Here is a 17,500-nt window from a genome sequence, read left to right as displayed (position 1 = left end):
TTGCCGAAAATACGCATCCAGCAAAAGTTCTTGCTGGATACGCTTTTTCGTCATAGACTAACATTAGCGACGCATTTGCGACGCATTGCCAAACGTCGCGTCCGTTTTGCGACGCTTGGGCGTGTGGTAGCGGACCGTCGGGAGAAAAAAACGTTACATGTAACGTTTTTTGCTCCCGACGGTCCGCTTTTTCCGACCGCGCATGCGCGGCCGGAACTCCGCCCCCACCTCCCCGCACTTCCCCGCACCTCACAATGGGGCAGCGGATGCGTTGGAAAAATACATCCGCTGCCCCCGTTGTGCGGCGGAGACCACGCTAGCGTCGGGAACGTCGGCCCGACGCACAGCGACGGGTCTTTCCCGACGCTAGTGTGAAAGTAGCCTAAGGCCTCTTTCACACTTCAGTCGTTTGGCGTCAGTCACTTCCGACAAAGTGACGGATCGACGGATCCGTCACAATTGTTGAAAAAACGGATTGGGGCGACGGATCCGCCAAAAAACGGATCGCGACGGATCCGTCGCCCATAGGTGGCCATTCTATGAAATGACGGACGCGACGGATCCGTCGCGATCCGCCATTTCAACGGAGACAAAAAACGTCTAGATGAACGTCAATGTCTAGATGACGTCCGCTAAATTTTGACGGATCCGTCGCATGACGGATGGAACGGACGACCATCCGTCACAATCCGTCGCTAATGCAAGTCTATGGGGGAAAAAACGGATCCGTCAAAAAAAAAAAACGGATCCGTTTTTTGAGGAAAATGACGGTTTTAGACTGACGTCAAACAACTGAAGTGTGAAAGAGGCCTAAGGCGTGGTAGTTTCTTCCACTCACCCCAGGCAGGACACTGATTTGACATAATTATGTAGCAGGGGTGAAGACTGCTCTGATAGGAGAAGGATCATTTATACAGACACCTAACTCTGAAAGCCTCATTTGTAGCAGATCCAGAGAAGGTGAAGCAGCTGTCCGGCTGAGGGCTGAGGGCTGAGGGCTGAGGGCTGAGGGCTGAGGGCTGAGGGCTGAGGGCTGAGGGCTGAGGGCTGAGGGCTGAGGGCTGAGGGCTGAGGGCTGAGGGCTGAGGGCTGAGGGCTGAGGGTTATGTTATCATTAGGATCTGGATTTAAGGGATAGTCCTAATACATGTGATTTTGGTTTCTGTACCATTGAAGTGATGTTTCTTTTTACCTCCATTTTAGTGATTTAGCTTTTGATGCTATAAGGTTAATTGACTTGTGATGTATATACTTGGGTCCCCTTAGTATGGGTGGTAAGCTGAAATTGTCTGGTTAAGTTGCTTTATGGTGTTACTCTGGTCACTCTCGTCACTCTCTAGGTACAAGAAGACCTCTGCCACTGGTGCATTTCTGAGTTTGAGCTCCCAGCCCTGTTACTAGTGCCCTGACTTTGTACTTTAAATCCAGGGTCTTTGGACTGCGTGTGCTCACATTATGGTAAGTTAGGGTACCTAGGCTGGACTAGTGTGGTTTTAGTTACCCTTCCTGTCAAGAGCAAGTTCTGACTTTATGCTCACGTGTGGATTTTTTTGTGTGACTTAGTTTCTGGTGTAGGTACTCCACTGTACACATGTCCTGTTGTGTGTTTTGCCTCATTAAGCTCTATACTACTGCTAAAGCAGATGAGCTGACCACATTCCTTCCATATAACTTTAGGACACCACCTTAAGTCTGTGCTTTACTGGCTGTATTTCTCTCAAACTGTAACTGATTACATGGAAATCCAGGTGTGATTATTGGTGGCTGAATGTGTTGTTTTATCTTCCGGAGAAGGCATTCCAAGGCACCCACTGAAATCAACAGCTTGTGTAGTGCTTGGGAATACTCTATTTGGCAAGCCAAATGGATTTTTGATTTTTGGAAGCCACTGTTCTCTTTCTTGAGATCTCATAACTGGGATCAGCAAGTAATCACACATTCTGTCTATAGGAAAATATATTTTCTAGTCTGTCCCCAAACTTGTGGCTATACTCCATAAAACATAAGCCTCTGTAGACCTGGCCCATGCTATTAATTTGGTAGTTTATCTAATCTGGGAGCTGGTAGAGGTAAAAACACTGTATATTCATGCACAGGTTTCCAGATAGCTGGATATTGCTGCTTGCCACCATTCACACACAAATGTGTTTTTTGTTTTTTTTTTTTGTGTTTTTTTTTTCTCCATTTGTGTGTTAAGAACACCTTCACATGTTCAGTAATTGTAAACTAAAACCAGGAGTGTAACACATACTGACCAGTCAGAGGAAAAGTATAATAGAAACACGTCACCCCTTCTGCGTTTTCCACCCACGCCTGGTTTGGCTTATAAACTGTGAACTGTGGCTTTACACTACAACTAAATGTAGAGAATTTCCAATAGTCATCCACTCTTCACTTTACAGGCTGAAGGCAAGGCTGGTAAAGATTCTGGCAAATCTAAAGGTACTTCTGTTACCCGTTCTTCAAGAGCAGGACTGCAGGTAAGCAATGGCTAACCACATCTCTTACAATAATTGTGAGTGTTGTTACTTTAACTCTGTTCTTGTATTTAACTTTAAGGAAAATTTAAATTTTTTTTCTTCTTTTCATCCATGGATATGAGTGTGGTTGGACATGCTATAGTTTGGACTGATTCTTTTTTGCCATACAATGTACTGAGGATACTAGTGGATAATAAAGGCCATACTGGCATCTTTATCAAGTTTGTGTGTGTGTGGAAGCATGGTGGTATATTTGGCAGCAATCATGGCTATGTTCTGTAAAACATGGTGAAGCTGCACACATGGTCAATTACATGTGACTAACACACTTAATTGATACCATGCATTTTCACTTGAGCTCCATTGTCCAGAGAACGTATGGATGTATGAGTAGCTCTTTTCATTAAGGGCTTGTGCACACGCTGCGGATTCCATTGCGGAATTCTCCGCAGCGGATTTGATAAATCCGCAGTGCAAAACCGCTGCGGATTTGTCATGGTTTCTATTGCGGCTTCCTTTGCGGGTTTTCACCTGCAGATTTCTATTGGAGCAGCGGAATCGGCACAAAGAATTGACATGCTGCGGAAAATAAACCGCTACGTTTCCGCACGGTTTTTTCCACAGCATGTGCACTGCAGATTTCATTTCCCATAGCTTTACATGGTACTGTAAATGCATGGGAAACCGCTGTGGATACGCAGCGTGTGCACATAACCTTAGGGTACGTGTCCACGGTCAGGAAACGCTGCGTGGGGCCGCAGCGTCAAACACGCAGCGTCCAGATGTTCCAGCATAGTGGAGGGGATTTTTTGAAATCCCGTGTCCACTATGCGTGGATACACGCATGCTGTGGCCCTGCGACTCCGGACATGCTGCGCATCTTTTCAGATCGCAGCATGTCCGTGTTCCTTGCGGCGAGGAATAACACAGGGCCCTATGCGAGGGGTGCGATGATCTCGGATGTGTACAATGAACACATCTGGCATCATCGTGTCCCAGAAGGGGGCGGGGCTTAGCGCCTAGCGGGTTTGCCGCTCCGGCGATACCGCCGGCCATCCTGATCGTGGACACATACCCTAAGACTTTAAGTGCTTATTTGGATTTTAGAGGTGAGGGGGCTTCTACCCAGTGTCCATTGGGTGTTTTGTTCAAAATACGTGTTGTCTTTTTTACTTTCTGTGTGGTGACACTGACTATTTGAATGGCAAGAGCACTCCATTATGGAAATGGCCAAGCTATTTGGCAGTGTTGTGGACCTCATTACTATTTGGGACACATGCCTCACTCATGCTATGTACCCCACAAGCTCTGAGGATTACTTGCTGTTAGGGTTTTTCTATTTTCTTGCCTAAGCATCTGATTTTACTTCAGTTTCCAGTGGGTCGTATCCATCGTCTTATGAAAAACAGAACTACCAGTCACGGCCGTGTTGGTGGAACGGCTGCAGTTTACACAGCAGCAATCCTGGAGTATCTCACTGCTGAGGTAAGCCTTAAAGTGCAATATAAAGGTACCGTCACACTAAACGATATCGCTAGCGATCCGTGACGTTGCAGCGTCCTCGTTAGCGAGATCGTTTAGTTTGACACGCAGCAGCGATCAGGATCCTGCTGTGATGTCGCTGGTCGCTGAATAAAGTCCAGAACTTTATTTGGTCGTCCGATCGCCGTGTATCGTTGTGTTTGACACCAAAAGCAACGATACCAGCGATGTTTTACACTGGTAACCAGGGTAAACATCGGGTTACTAAGCGCAGGGCCGCGCTTAGTAACCCGATGTTTACCCTGGTTACCAGCGTAAAAGTAAAAAAAACAAACAGTACATGCTCACCTGCGCGTCTCCCAGCGTCTGCTTCCTGCTCTGACTGAGATCCGGCCCTAAAGTGAAAGCACAGCGGTGACGTCACCGCTGTGCTGTTAGGGCCGGAGCTCAGTCAGTGTCAGGAAGCGGACGCTGGGGGACGCGCAGGTGAGCATGTACTGTTTGTTTTTTTTACTTTTACGCTGGTAACCAGGGTAAACATCGGGTTACTAAGCGCGGCCCTGCGCTTAGCAACCCGATGTTTACCCTGGTTACCCGGGGGCCTCGGCATCGTTGGTCGCTGGAGAGCGGTCTGTGTGACAGCTCTCCAGCGACCAAACAGCGACGCTGCAGCGATCGGCATCGTTGTCGCTATCGCTGCAGCGTCGCTTAATGTGACGGTACCTTAAGGGACTAGCATTTAGTCAGAACTATAAAGCTAACAATGCAAACCCCAAAAATGTATCCCACCCCCTTCACTTTTTAACATCACAAATGATGGTGATAAGAGTACAGCGAACGCAATAGATGCTGCCTTTAGTCCTATGTAACACATGGGCTATGGAATGTGGCCATACTTTTTTGCATGATAAAATTGCTGGGGTCTGCTAGGGAAAGCGCTTGTCTTCTGCATTCCTGCTGCTTGTGAAGCCAGTGGTATGATCTTCCCGAGCGCAACATGAAAAATATTATCCTGCAGCTCTTTATCAATGGGTTTCTATGACTGGCACTTTGTAGAAGTTCCACAATCTTTGCAGAGAACTGTTCTTGGGGAAAACTACTCATAACTATTTTGGGGCACAATAGATGTCAAGTCTCTTGGTTCAGCACTTTTCATTATTTTATGGAACTGCTGGATACAAGTGCAGTCCCATATTCAATGAATGGAATAGAGGTCAAGCATGCACTACTCCTTTCGAGACTGGGCTCAGCAGGACCTAATTCCTTGGATCCAAAGCCCTGTTCTTGGGCTGATTTCTGGGACCTCAATCAGTAAGTATCTCCTAACTAAAGAATAGCGAATGACTTGCAATTTTAGGACTAAGCTTTTTAGAGAAAATGAAGATAAACTTTGTCAAGGTAGGCTACTTTCACACTGGCGTCGGGCCCGGCCCGTCGCAGTGCGTCGGGCCGAGGTCACCAACGCTAGCGTTGTCTCCGCCGCACAACGGGGGCAGCGGATGCATTTTTCCAGCGCATCCGCTGCCCCATTGTGAGGTGCAGTGGGGGCAGAGTTCCAGCCGCGCATGCGCGGTCGGAAAAAGCGGACCATCGGGAGCAAAACGTTACATGTAACGTTTTTTGCTCCCGACGGTCCGCCACAACACGGCGCAACCATCGCACAACGGTTGCGACGTGTGTCAATGCGTCGCTAATGTTAGTCAATGCAGAAAAAACGCATCCTGCAAGCACTTTTGCAGGATGCGTTTTTTTGGCAAAACGACGCATTGCGACATATTGCAGTTAACGCCAGTGTGAAAGTAGCCTAAGATGCACAAACTGAGGTTTCCATCTTATAGGATCAGATTGATCTGTCTACTTTCTCTGCAGAGTTTATAGTAACAGCCCTGTGGTATGGCAAAACTTGCTTGTGGGTACTGTACAATACCATGGAGTGCCAAGTTCTTTGTGTATATATAATGCATTTGGGGTGGAACCCTACTTGAGCACCTATGAACCAAGCAGGTCTATGCACTGTCATGCCTTGGGGTTTTCCAGGTTTATCCTAAGGAGAGGTCATTAATTGCTGATTGACACCTGGTACCTGAACAGACCACCTATCAGCTCTCTTGAATTGGAACTTAAGTGCAATGGCTGACAGCTGATTAGTGAAGTGTGATGAAATTGGATGCCCCACCAGTCTATTACCTATCCAATTGCATGTCATTAATTATGACTGGACTACTTCTCTTAGCCTAAAGGGAACCTGCCATTAGATTCCTGCTTCCCAAATAGACAACACGAACTGAACACTGGCTGCCTTATTGCAGTAATGTATGCATAAGGAGAGCTAAGTCAGTCTAGGGGAGTGGATTACAGAGAACCTGTCAGACCAACCTCGGACTAGTTGGCCAAGACATAGACCAAGTTATGAAAGAATAACTGCTCATTTTCATGTAATCTTTGATTTACAAGAAATCAATCTTTCAATATATCTTATCACAGGAATCTGCTTCCTTCTCTGCCAGGATGGATCCTCTTCCTAAATCTTTTTTATTTTCTATTTGCCACGACAGCACCCACTTGAGGGGATTTGCCCCTAAGAACAGGAAACCTAGAGATAAAAGGGGCGGCCCCCCAGTTGGTTTCCTGTTCCTAGCTGGGAACCTACAGATAAGACTCTCTGAAGATATTGTGAAGGAATACCCGCCTGTACGGCTCTGCTGAGCAGCAGGGGCTCCAGTACAGGTGACAGGGTCGGGGGAATGTTCCTGCTGGCTCCCCCCTCCCCTGGTCACATAAGGATGGATACCCCTATGTTGTCAACTATCTCCCTGCTGGGACACTGTTTGGACGGTCTGCTGTGCGGTCACGAGAGATTCCCCCACGGGAACCGCAGTGAATGTGGCGGAGTTATCAGCGTGGAGCAGCGCTTACCTCCTGAAAGGTCTAGTAAGAGTCGCTGCCGCATAGCACCAGGAAGCAGCTTGGTGGCACGAGCACACGCAGTAGAGGCAGCGTCCCGGAAGTAGATGGGGGTGCGGTGTTGGGGGATGGTGTTCCTTCCTTGGATGCCATTGTAGTGATCAGCCGCAGCTGGAAACAGGTGATTTTTTTTAAAAAAAGAGGGGGGGGGGAAGGGGTGTGTTTTGTGCAGGGTGTATGAAGTTCCTCCACTATATGAATCATTTGGAGATGGTGGAGTGTGCGCAAACATGTCATCCCAAGAGGATAATGCTGAGTGCCCACTGGAGGAGTTAAAATTACCAATATTCCACTGAGAAATCAGGAAAAGACAGAAAATCAACCAGGTCTGCACCCCAGGCTAATCAAACAACCCTACAGCCGTTATTTATATGGTTTTATGTCCAGGTGAGCTCATTTAAAAGCTTCATTGAAGCTCATGGTAGCTTATTTTATGTCTATTTTTTTCATAGATAAAAGACTGGAAAGAGTAAACATAAGCTATGTGATTTGTGTACTGAACCCCTGACGTATTTGCGATGTAGAAGCCATTGGTTGCTGTGAGCACATCGTATACAACCTGTGTCACACGATGCAATCATGCCGCCACAGCGGGACACTAGACGATGAAAGAAAGTTTCAAACGATCTGCTACGACGTACGATTCTCAGCGGGGATCCGGATCACAGTAGCGTGTCAGACACAACGATATCACTAGAACGTCACGAATCGTGCCGTCGTAGCGATGAAAATGGCACTGTGTGACGGTACCCTAAGAGGTCAAATTTGTATAGGCAATACCTTACAACAGGAAGGATCAGTCAGAATGGACGATTTTCATTTAATGATCCGTCAGGAGCTAGAGTCCTTAAGTAGTAGCCCTTCTATGAATATAGAGAGGCAGAAGGGCACCCTCACCTAGAACGGACACGTTTGTAGAGTGGAGAGATAGATTCGGATATCTCACAGATGTCAGGTTCTTCAGATTAAGAGGACTGTTTTTACCCTTCGCCACGAGAGCACCCCACATGAGAGAGGGATCCGCCCATAGGAACAGGAAACCTACAGAATAAAAGGAGGCGGTCCCCTCTCCTCCTCAGTTTAGGTTTCTATGGGGAACCCGAAGTACCTGCAGTTCAAGGATTCCTGGGCCATGCACCCGCCTGCATCGGTCTCCGTGGGAACGGCAGGGGCTGCGGTGCCAGAAGCAGCGGCGGGGGAGCCACTGTTTGCAGCCTCCCCTCTCGTCTGATCGTCGCCATGGTCCGGGTTCGGTACCGCTGGGCCGCCCGGCTCCATGAGGACGCGCGCGGTCGGCTTCTTATCCAGCAGCCGCCGCATGGTAAGGAGGAGCGGCGCGTCTAACCCGGAAGTCGCTGGAGCACTTCTGGGTTGGGTCCGGGGAGGCAGGAGATTCGGCGCCAGATTTAAAAAGTGCAGCACTAGCGTCGGCCGGTGTGTGTAAGTATGGCTTCACCGGCCGATGTAGCGCACTTGCCTGCAACAGAGCGGTCTCCCAGTAAGGAGACAAGCGCCAGGAGCAGCACCAAAAGTGGGGATCGATCCCAGGAAAAGCGATCTACCACCAAACAGAAGGATGTTTCTTCAAAGAATCCGCCTCCAGAACAGGTACCTGTCAGCTTCACTGGGTGAGTTTTTAAAAGGGTCTCTTCCCATATGCTGATATATGTTCCTCCTGTATCCCCTTCCTCTAGACCAAGAAAAGGACACATAAAACCAAACATAAAGAATGTGCCTTATGTTTACAACCCCTCCCAGACTCATACACAAAGATTATGTGCAGAGTGCATCATAGTGACCTTATGGCAAGAAAACGTAATGACTCCGTCTGACGTTAGAGCCCTAATTCGCGAAGAGATGCAGGGTCTGGCGCATACAAGTAGCACCAGTACCCGTCAGCCTAGCAGGTCCCGATCTCCAGTAAGCTCGGAGTCAGAGGTAGTACAAAAATCCTCTGAAGAGGAGTCCCAGCCAAGTTCATCGGAATATGAAGGAGGCTTTTGTCTACCAAATAGTAGTGTAGACAGTTTAATTAAAGCCGTCAGGAGCACGATGGGGTGCCCAGATGAGAAGGGAAAGAAGTCAGCACAGGACATCATGTTTGCAGGGTTAGGACAAAGAAAACGAAGGTCCTTCCCCGCTATACCCACAATTAAGGAGCTGGTTAAGAGTGGGAAAAACAACACACAAGAGGATTCTTACCATCCTCTGCTAAAAGACGCTACACCTTCAGTGATGAAGAACTTAGTTCCTGGCAAAAAATACCATTCACTAAACACGTTCCGATAACACCTATTCTAGAGTTCCTACAAAAAGGTAGAGAATTAGGTCTATCAGTAAACACCTTAAGAGTCCAGATATCAGCGTTAGGAGCCCTATATGGATATAATATAGCCGCTGATAGATGGGTCTCCAGATTCATTAAATCTTGTGAACGAAGTAACCCGGTACATATTCCCCGTTTACCTCCGTGGGATTTAAATCTAGTGCTAGAAGCCTTAACCAGCTCCCCATTTGAGCCTCTAGATTCTATACCTCTAAATGTCCTCACATATAAAGTAGCCCTCTTGGTAGCCCTGACCTCAGCCAGACGTGTTAGCGACATCCAGGCCCTATCAGTAGACCCACCCTTCTTACTGATATTCCATGATCGAATAGTCCTAAAACCAGACCCCTCATACCTTCCCTAAGGTAGCATCCACCTACCACAGGTCACAGGAAATATTTCTCCCTTCCTTTTTTGATTCTCCTGTAACCCCTGAACAACATAAGTTCCACACCTTAGATGTCAGAAGAGCCATCCTGACTTATATAGAAAGGTGTCAAACATGGAGGGAGAGTAGGGCTCTGTTTATCTCCTTTCAGGGCCACAAGAAAGGACATGGGGTCACGAGAGCTACCATATCTCGATGGATCAGAGATGCTATCTGCTTGGCCTATACATCAAAAGGCGAGATTCCTCCAGTGGGCATTAAAGCGCACTCAACACGAGCCATGGCTTCCTCCTGGGCGGAACAAGCGGATGTCCCGATCCATTTAATATGTAAGGCCGCAACTTGGTCTACACCTTCTACCTTTTACAACCATTATAGACTTGATCTATCTTCATCTTCTGATTTGACCTTTGGTAGAGCTGTTCTTAGTACAGTAATCCCACCCGAATAATGACTCTCGGAAAGTCTCTCATGTGGGGTGCTGTCGTGGCGAAGGGTAAAAAGCCGGATTACTCACCGGTAATGCTTTTAATGAGTCCACGACAGCACCCATTTACAACCCTCCCTGATTATGCACAGCTCTTTCTTTAATTCACAAATAATGGTTGTATAGAGTTTTTAAGATATTTTGCTGAATAAGAATTAATACTAAAGCTTTTGCGGTTTCCTTTTTATACTCTGTAAACTAAACTGAGGAGGAGAGGGGACCGCCTCCTTTTATTCTGTAGGTTTCCTGTTCCTATGGGCGAATCCCTCTCTCTCATGTGGGGTGCTGTTGTGGACTCATTAAAAGAGCATTACCGGTGAGTAATCCGGCTTTTCCTACTGATGGGGTTAATCTAGTTAAATCTGTTAGAAACACAATGGGGTTACCAGAATCCAAAGAACCCCAGACTCCACAGGAGGTTGGTTGTGGGTCTCTCCCAGCGAAAAGGTCATATTCCCTGTTATTCAGACTATTAAGGATCTGATTAAAAAGGAGTGGGACAAACAGGGGCAGAAAAGATTCGTGCCCATATCTTGTAAAAGGTGCTACCCATCCGATGATGACTTGGGCTAATTTAGACGCGGCTGTAGCCTCCACTTCTCACCGCTCCTCCTTACCTGTAGATGACGCAGGAACTCTAGCTGATCCGATGGATAGGAAATCAGTTGCGCTTCTAAAGAGATCCTGGGAAGCTTGCATCATGGCATTCAAGCCGGCGATTTTCAGCCACATGTACTGGCAGATCTATGCTGGTTTGGCTGGACCAGAATATAAAGAATGGTATGTCCAGAGAAATTGCGTGCTTCTATTCCCTTGATTAAGGGTGCTGCGGCCTTTGTCAGATGCCTCAATAGACTCTCTCCGTTTGGCAGCCAGGACGGCTAATCTAACCCATACAGCTCTGAGCATTATGGTTAAAAAATTGGAAGGGTGATGATCAATTCAGATCTAAGCTGTGCGATACCCTGTCAGCATGAGTACCTTTTTGGGACTGTACTGGACGATATCCTAACCAAAGCAGGCGAGGGGAAGAAATGGTTTCCTAATCCTTTTGTTCCTTCTTACAGAAGGGCATTCAGGAAGCCACCATTTTGCAGGAGAAAAGACTTTAAGGACCACTGGAATAACAAGGAGTTCAGACAGAAAGGGAACCTATTTAATAGACGTCCCTTCAAGCCGGCTGATAGATCCCGCTAGTTCTTTTCTGCCAGTAGGGGGTAGATTGCTTAATTTTTCTCAACAATGGAAGGAAATAACTAATAACTAATTCATGGGCCATCAATATAGTATCATCAGGCCTAACCTTAGACCTTATCTGGATGCCTCCGGATTCCTTCCTTTTGACACCCTTGAAATCTAAACCACAGCAGAGTTGGTGTTAGAGCTTGAAATTAAGTCTCTCTTGGCCAAACAGGTGTTAATAGAGGTTCCATCATCTCAAATAGGGAAGGGATACTACTCCCCCTTGATTCTGATAACCAAACCTGATGGATCCTTCAGGACTATAATAAATCTAAAAAAATTAAACACCTTTTTAAGATCCAAGACCTTTAAGATGGAGTCTATATACGTTCAGCTATAAATCTGTTTCCTGGTTGCTATATGGTGGTTTTGGATCTTAAAGATGCGTATTATCTTCCTATACACCAATCACACCGGCAATTCCTCAGAGTGGTGGTTGTATTGGAGGGCCAGATTTGTCATCTACAATTTAGAGCAATGCCCTTCGGGTTGTGTATGGCTCCCAGAATTTTCACCAAATTATTATTAGAGGTAATATCCTATCTACGGGTAAAAGATACACTAGTTATTCCATACCAAGACAACCTTCTAATAGTAGGAAATTCCCCCCCCCCCCCCCCCCCCCCTTCGGTGTGAGCAGAGGTTGGGGGAAGTTGTTGTTTCTCTGCAAAAACTTGGCTGGATTATCATTTGGGGAAAAATCCAGACTCCAACCGGTAACGTGTCAAAGGTTTCTTGGACTTCTTCTAGACTCAGTAAGCCAAAAATGTCTGCTTCCTGAGAATAAGACATCCATAGTCAATAGGGTAAGCCTAGCTGTTGAAAAGCATAGTATATCATTTAAGAAACTCCATGTCCTTGCTAGGTTCATTAACTTCATGTATTCCTGCGGTACAATGGGCAGTTACATACTAGAGAACTGCAGAGATTGTTATTAGAGGAGGACATTAGAAGGCAGGGATATTTAGATCAAACAATATTTCTAACATTGGATGTGGTTCACTCCCTTACATGGTAGCTGGATCGGAGGGGAAAAAAAAAAAATTCTCTCGGGCAGAGTTCTTTGGGTAATAACTCCTTCGAACATAGTGACCACAGACGCTAGTCCCTGGGGTGCACATTTTCAGGAGCAGATGGTTCAGGGTCTTTGGTCTAGAGCAGAATCTAGCAACTCTTCTAATGTAAAAGAATTAAGGGCAATATATTATGCCATACTCCTACTTTCTTCCGCAGCTGCAAGGCTCCCATACAAGGATCTTTTCTAACACTACCTCAGTAGCTTACTTAAACCATCAAGGAGGTGTGCGGTCAAACAGTCTCATGTCCATTACATCAGACATCATGAATCTAGCCCAGTCATCTTTTGTCCCTATCGGGTATAGACAATTATTATATATTTTTTTTTCTTTCTCGGGTTCCACACAGCGCAGTTTTCTACTGAAATACCCATATTTCCAATATTAGTTTCTGCAGAAGGGACTTGAGTTAGGTCTCTCTGCAAGCACTCTAAAATTTCAAATTTCAGCTCTAGGAGCTCTTTAATTATGATATTGCAGGCAATAGGTGGATATCCCTTTTGTCTGCATGTGAACAATCAAAACCGCTCCATGTACCACAGGTCCCACAATGGGATCTGAGTTTAGTCCTGGACACATTAACAAGAAGCCCTTTTGAGCCTCTTCATACAGCCTCATTGAAACATCTCATTAAAAACAATATTAATAGCTTTGGTATCTGCTAGGAGGGTGAGCGATCTCCAAGCTTTGTCAATAGATCCTCCGTTTTTATCAGTAAAACCTGACAGAATAGTTTTAAAAACGGACCCGTCCTATCTTCTGAAAGTTTCTAAGTTTCATAGATCCCAAGATATCTTCCTGCCTACTTTTTATGAGGATCACTCGACTCCAGAAGAGGAAAAACTTCATACCCTGGATGTATAGAGGACTGTTCTGACCTACTTAGACAGGACCAGGGACTGGAGACAGAGTAGGGCTCTTTGTATCTTTCCAGGGGGAAAAAAGGCCCCAGAGTTACGAAGAATACATTATCCCGCTGGATTAGAGATGCAATAATCCTGGCATATAAGGCTAAAGGAAAAGATCCACCAACAAGTGGGAGCACTCTATAAGGGCTTTGTTGGCTTCCTGGGCAGAAAAGGCAGACGTCCCAATAGACCTTATATGTAAGGCCGCAACCTGGTCTTCGCCCAGTACTTTTTTATAAGCACTATAGTGTAGACAATCTTCCTCCTCTGATTTAACCTTTGGAATATCGGTCATGGACACGGTGAACCCACCCAAGTGATAGTCTCTGTAAATCTCTTAAGTGGGTGCTGTCATGTCGAATAGAAAATACCGGATTACTTACCGGTAATGCTCTTAGTGGTGTGTGATTTTTTTTTTTTTTTAATGAACTGGGTGCACACCGTTCATTCAAGGGAACCTGCCATGTCCCCAAATGCTACTAACCTGCAGATATGGGGTTCATCTGCAGGTTTAGTATGTTTGACTGGGATAATTGTTTTATTCCTCCTGGCTTTCAGTCATAGAAGCATGGCTTCTACAGCTATTGCTGGAAGATACACTACACAGCAAATGCCAATGCAGCAGATTCTGCAAATCTTCTGTTCAGAGTGCACTGAACACTAATAAATCTCAAATAAAAAGGTTCTCCAGTGACAAGTTATCATTTACCAATTGAGTGTGCCCCACATCACTGGTAAAATAATTTATCCTGCTGAAAATGGGTCAGCAGTGCACATGCCTGACTGCTTTCCCAGCAAACCCCATAGGGAATGAATGGAAGAGTAAAGTGCAACACTCTGCAGCCCTATAGAAGATGAACGGAGCAGTGGTCAAGCATGTGCACTGCTGCCCTTTTCTTGAAGGAGGGGAGTATAAGGGCTCTAATCTGCCAATCGGTGCAGGCCCCATCTCTTGTACCTTAACCATTCCACAAGTTCAGCCATTCCATGGGTGGGGGATTATCCTGTAAAGTTAAAGTGCAAGGGTTTCTTTTTTTTTTTTTCTCTTCTGTACACTTAGAATAGAGGGATTTTTTTTTATTTACACACTTAAAAAAAATCCCTCCATTCTATTTACTGTTGGCAGATATGCAACAGTTAGACTTTTGTGTGCAGGAGGAGTTTACACTTTTCTGACAGATGGTGGTGATGTTGTTGTTATATGATTAGTTCAGTGTAATGCATATACTTGTTGTACTCTGGTTTCACTCTCTCTGGTAAAAGGTCTTTTAGACTTCCTGTTATGATGTATTAAGAAGCTGATGCATGTACCTCATTTTCTGTGTAGATAAAAGTTGAATTACCCCATATAATCTACTCACAAGTTTCTTCTGCGACCAAACTATGCAACATTTACCGTACTTCATCAGGGTGAATGGTAGCATGAATTCTAAAAGTCATAAACAATTTTATTGCATGATTCAACAATGCCTTGTGATCTCTAAACAGTCTTGTATGTGTAATATAGACTTTATTTATTTTTTTGCTCTTCACTTTAAGGTACTTGAATTGGCAGGAAACGCTTCAAAAGATCTCAAAGTGAAGCGTATTACGCCACGTCACTTGCAGCTTGCAATAAGAGGTGATGAAGAACTGGATGCCCTCATTAAGGCTACTATTGCTGGTGGTGGTAAGTACGCTGATGGGTACTTTCAGATCTACAGCTGTTTACTATGAAGGATTAGCTTTAACGACTTTGTTATGGAGATCAAGTGACATGTATTTATACAGGGGGAGGGTGGACATCTGAACAAGGGCGTATTCAATTCTTGGCCTTGGCAAGAAGGCGGCAGCAGTGTGTGTATATGTAATATATATATTTTGTTTTCTTTAAACACAGTAGTTTGTCTGAGGATGCACTGCAATACTAAACACAACCTTGAGTTTTTGGTCTAGTGTGGGTGGGTTTTATTTGTATTTTTTTTTTTGTGTGGCCCGATGACAGAACTGTGCTTCACCTATTGGTGGGCATTACATAAATGTGTAGCTTAGTTATTGTGGTTCTTTAAAACCTCTAATTTTCATTCTAGGTGTCATTCCTCATATTCACAAGTCCTTGATAGGCAAAAAAGAGCAACAGAAGGGGATCTAACTGAACCCTCAAACATGGATGGACTGTCCCTGAAATTTCAGTTCCTGTCTGAGATGCAGCCTGACACTTGAAATGTAACCAGTTTTAGCTACAAGGAAAGCCAGTCCTGGACTGTAATGGCTGGGAATTATTTTAAACTTTTATTGTTATTAACCTATAAATGTCTTGATAACTTTTGAATAAATGACAGCATTCCTCCTTGCTATTGACATTTTTGCTATTTTAAGGCGTCTCTTGTGAATAGTTGATTTCTCTTACTGCAATTTACACTTGAGCAGAGTGAAGGCAAATCTCAATTTGCATTAACTAGAAAGCCACAGTTGGACTTTAAAAACCCCCTTTACCCTGAGGGTGGTTTGCATGTTAATGACCGGGCCAATTTTTACAATTATGACCACTGTCCCTTTGTTACTTCAACAGATCTTGGCAGTTCTTAGACTTTTTTTTTTTTTTGCGACATATTTAACTTCACGTTAGTGGTAAAAAATTTTAATATAACTTGCATTTATTTGTTTCAAAAAATAAAAAAACTGCTATTTTGCAAATTTTTAAACTTTTAGTTTTTATGCCCTTAACTATTTTGTGACATATTTGTCTTAACAACAAATAACATTTCCCACATATCTAATTTATACTGGCACAACCTTTTGGAAACAAATTTTGTTAAGGGTTAAAAGCTAAACAGCGATTTAAAATATATATATATATATATATATATATATATATATATATATATAATTTTTTTTTTTTTTTGACCACCTCACATTTGAAGTCACTTTGAGGGGTCTATATGGCAGAATGCCCAAAAGTGACACCTGTTGTGAATTTGGATTCTGGGCTCCCCCGGTGGCTACTGGTGGAATTGAACTTGTGACATCATCTTCCCTGTTCACCTGTTCTGATTAGATCTGGGTGTCGCTATATAACCTGGCTTCTCTGTTAGATGCTTGCCGGTCAACAATGTTATCAGAAGCCTCTCTGTGCTTGTTCCTGCTCCCAGACATCTACTAGATAAGTTGGACATTCGTCCATGTTTTGTTTTTGTATTTTGGTTCCAGTTCACAGCTGCAGTTTCGTTACTGTGTCTGGAAAGCTCTTGTTGATCAGGAATTGCCACTCTGGTATTATGAGTTAATGCCAGAGTCCTAAAGTAATTTCTGGATGTGTTTTGTTAGGGTTTTCTACTGACCATGAAAGTATGCTTTCTGTCTTCTGCTATCTAGAAAGCGGACCTCAAATTTGCTAAAACTATTTTCCTGCTGCGTTTGTTGTTTCATCTCATATCACCGCCAATATATGTGGGGGGCTTCTGTCTCCTTTTGGGCATTTCTCTAGAGGTGAGTCAGGTCTTATATTTCCCTCTGCTAGCATTATTTAGTTCTCCGGCCGGCGCTGGGCATATAGGGATAAAAAGTAGGACATGCTACCTGGCTACTTCTAGATGATGCGGTAGGTTTAGTTCATGGTCAGTACAGTTACATCTTCCAAGAGCTTGTTCCTATAGAGGCTTATGCTAGTTCTCTGGCCATGGAGATCATGACAGACACCATTCTAAACTGCTCCCCCTCCAAGGTGCTCAACCATTCAAGATGTTAACCCTTCAAGTGCTTCACAGAAGTTTTTGGAATGTTTAAAAAAAATATATATAATTTTTTTTTTTTTTTTTGTGAAAAGTTAATGTTCAATTTAGACAAATAATTTTTTATTTCCAAAAGAGTAACAGGAAAAATTGGATCACACTTGTTAAGCTTTTTTTTTTTTTTTTTTCCTTCCTGAGTACACTAATACCCAATATGTGGGAGTAAACTACTGTCTGGGCGCATGGCAAAGCTCAGAAGGGAAGGAGTGGGGTCTGACTTTTCAATGCAAAATTGGCTGGAATTGAGAGCGAACGCCTTGTCGAATTCGGAGAGCCCCAGGATGTACCTAAACAGTGGAAACCCCCACAAATGACACAATTTTGGAAAGTAGTTCCTTAGGGGTCTATCTAGATGTATGCTGAGCACTTTGAACCCA

The 17,500-nt window shown here is 44.6% G+C and overlaps 1 protein-coding gene and 1 long non-coding RNA gene across 2 annotated transcripts in view; one reads left to right on the top strand and one right to left on the bottom strand.

The window, feature by feature from the left end:
• LOC143788297 (uncharacterized) overlaps positions 1-6,960 on the bottom strand; it is a 76,232-nt gene extending 69,272 nt beyond the window's left edge. The window contains exon 1 of the long non-coding RNA XR_013218599.1: positions 6,879-6,960. This is a non-coding gene — a long non-coding RNA (uncharacterized LOC143788297). The remainder of the gene's footprint in view (positions 1-6,878) is intronic.
• Positions 960-15,693, top strand: LOC143788290 (histone H2A.Z-like). The gene is made up of 6 exons (XM_077277834.1): positions 960-975; positions 1,339-1,458; positions 2,403-2,480; positions 3,852-3,965; positions 14,893-15,022; positions 15,423-15,693. The coding sequence occupies exons 2-6, from the start codon at positions 1,456-1,458 to the stop codon at positions 15,482-15,484; spliced, it is 387 nt and encodes a 128-aa protein (XP_077133949.1). The 5' UTR covers positions 960-975; positions 1,339-1,455; the 3' UTR covers positions 15,485-15,693.
• Positions 15,694-17,500: the final 1,807 nt, after the last annotated feature.

Source organism: Ranitomeya variabilis, chromosome 1, assembly GCF_051348905.1.
Source record: "Ranitomeya variabilis isolate aRanVar5 chromosome 1, aRanVar5.hap1, whole genome shotgun sequence".
Lineage (NCBI taxonomy): Eukaryota > Metazoa > Chordata > Amphibia > Anura > Dendrobatidae > Ranitomeya > Ranitomeya variabilis.
The sequence above is the reverse complement of the archived record's forward strand: the minus strand, read 5'-3'. Positions and strand labels throughout refer to the sequence as shown.

Bases quoted from the DNA above. Each gene is read 5' to 3' on its own strand.
- LOC143788290 (XM_077277834.1), top strand. The intron at 3,966-14,892 runs GTAAGCCTTAAA...CTTCACTTTAAG, and splicing joins TGGAGTATCTCACTGCTGAG to GTACTTGAATTGGCAGGAAA. The intron at 15,023-15,422 runs GTAAGTACGCTG...TTTTCATTCTAG, and splicing joins GGCTACTATTGCTGGTGGTG to GTGTCATTCCTCATATTCAC.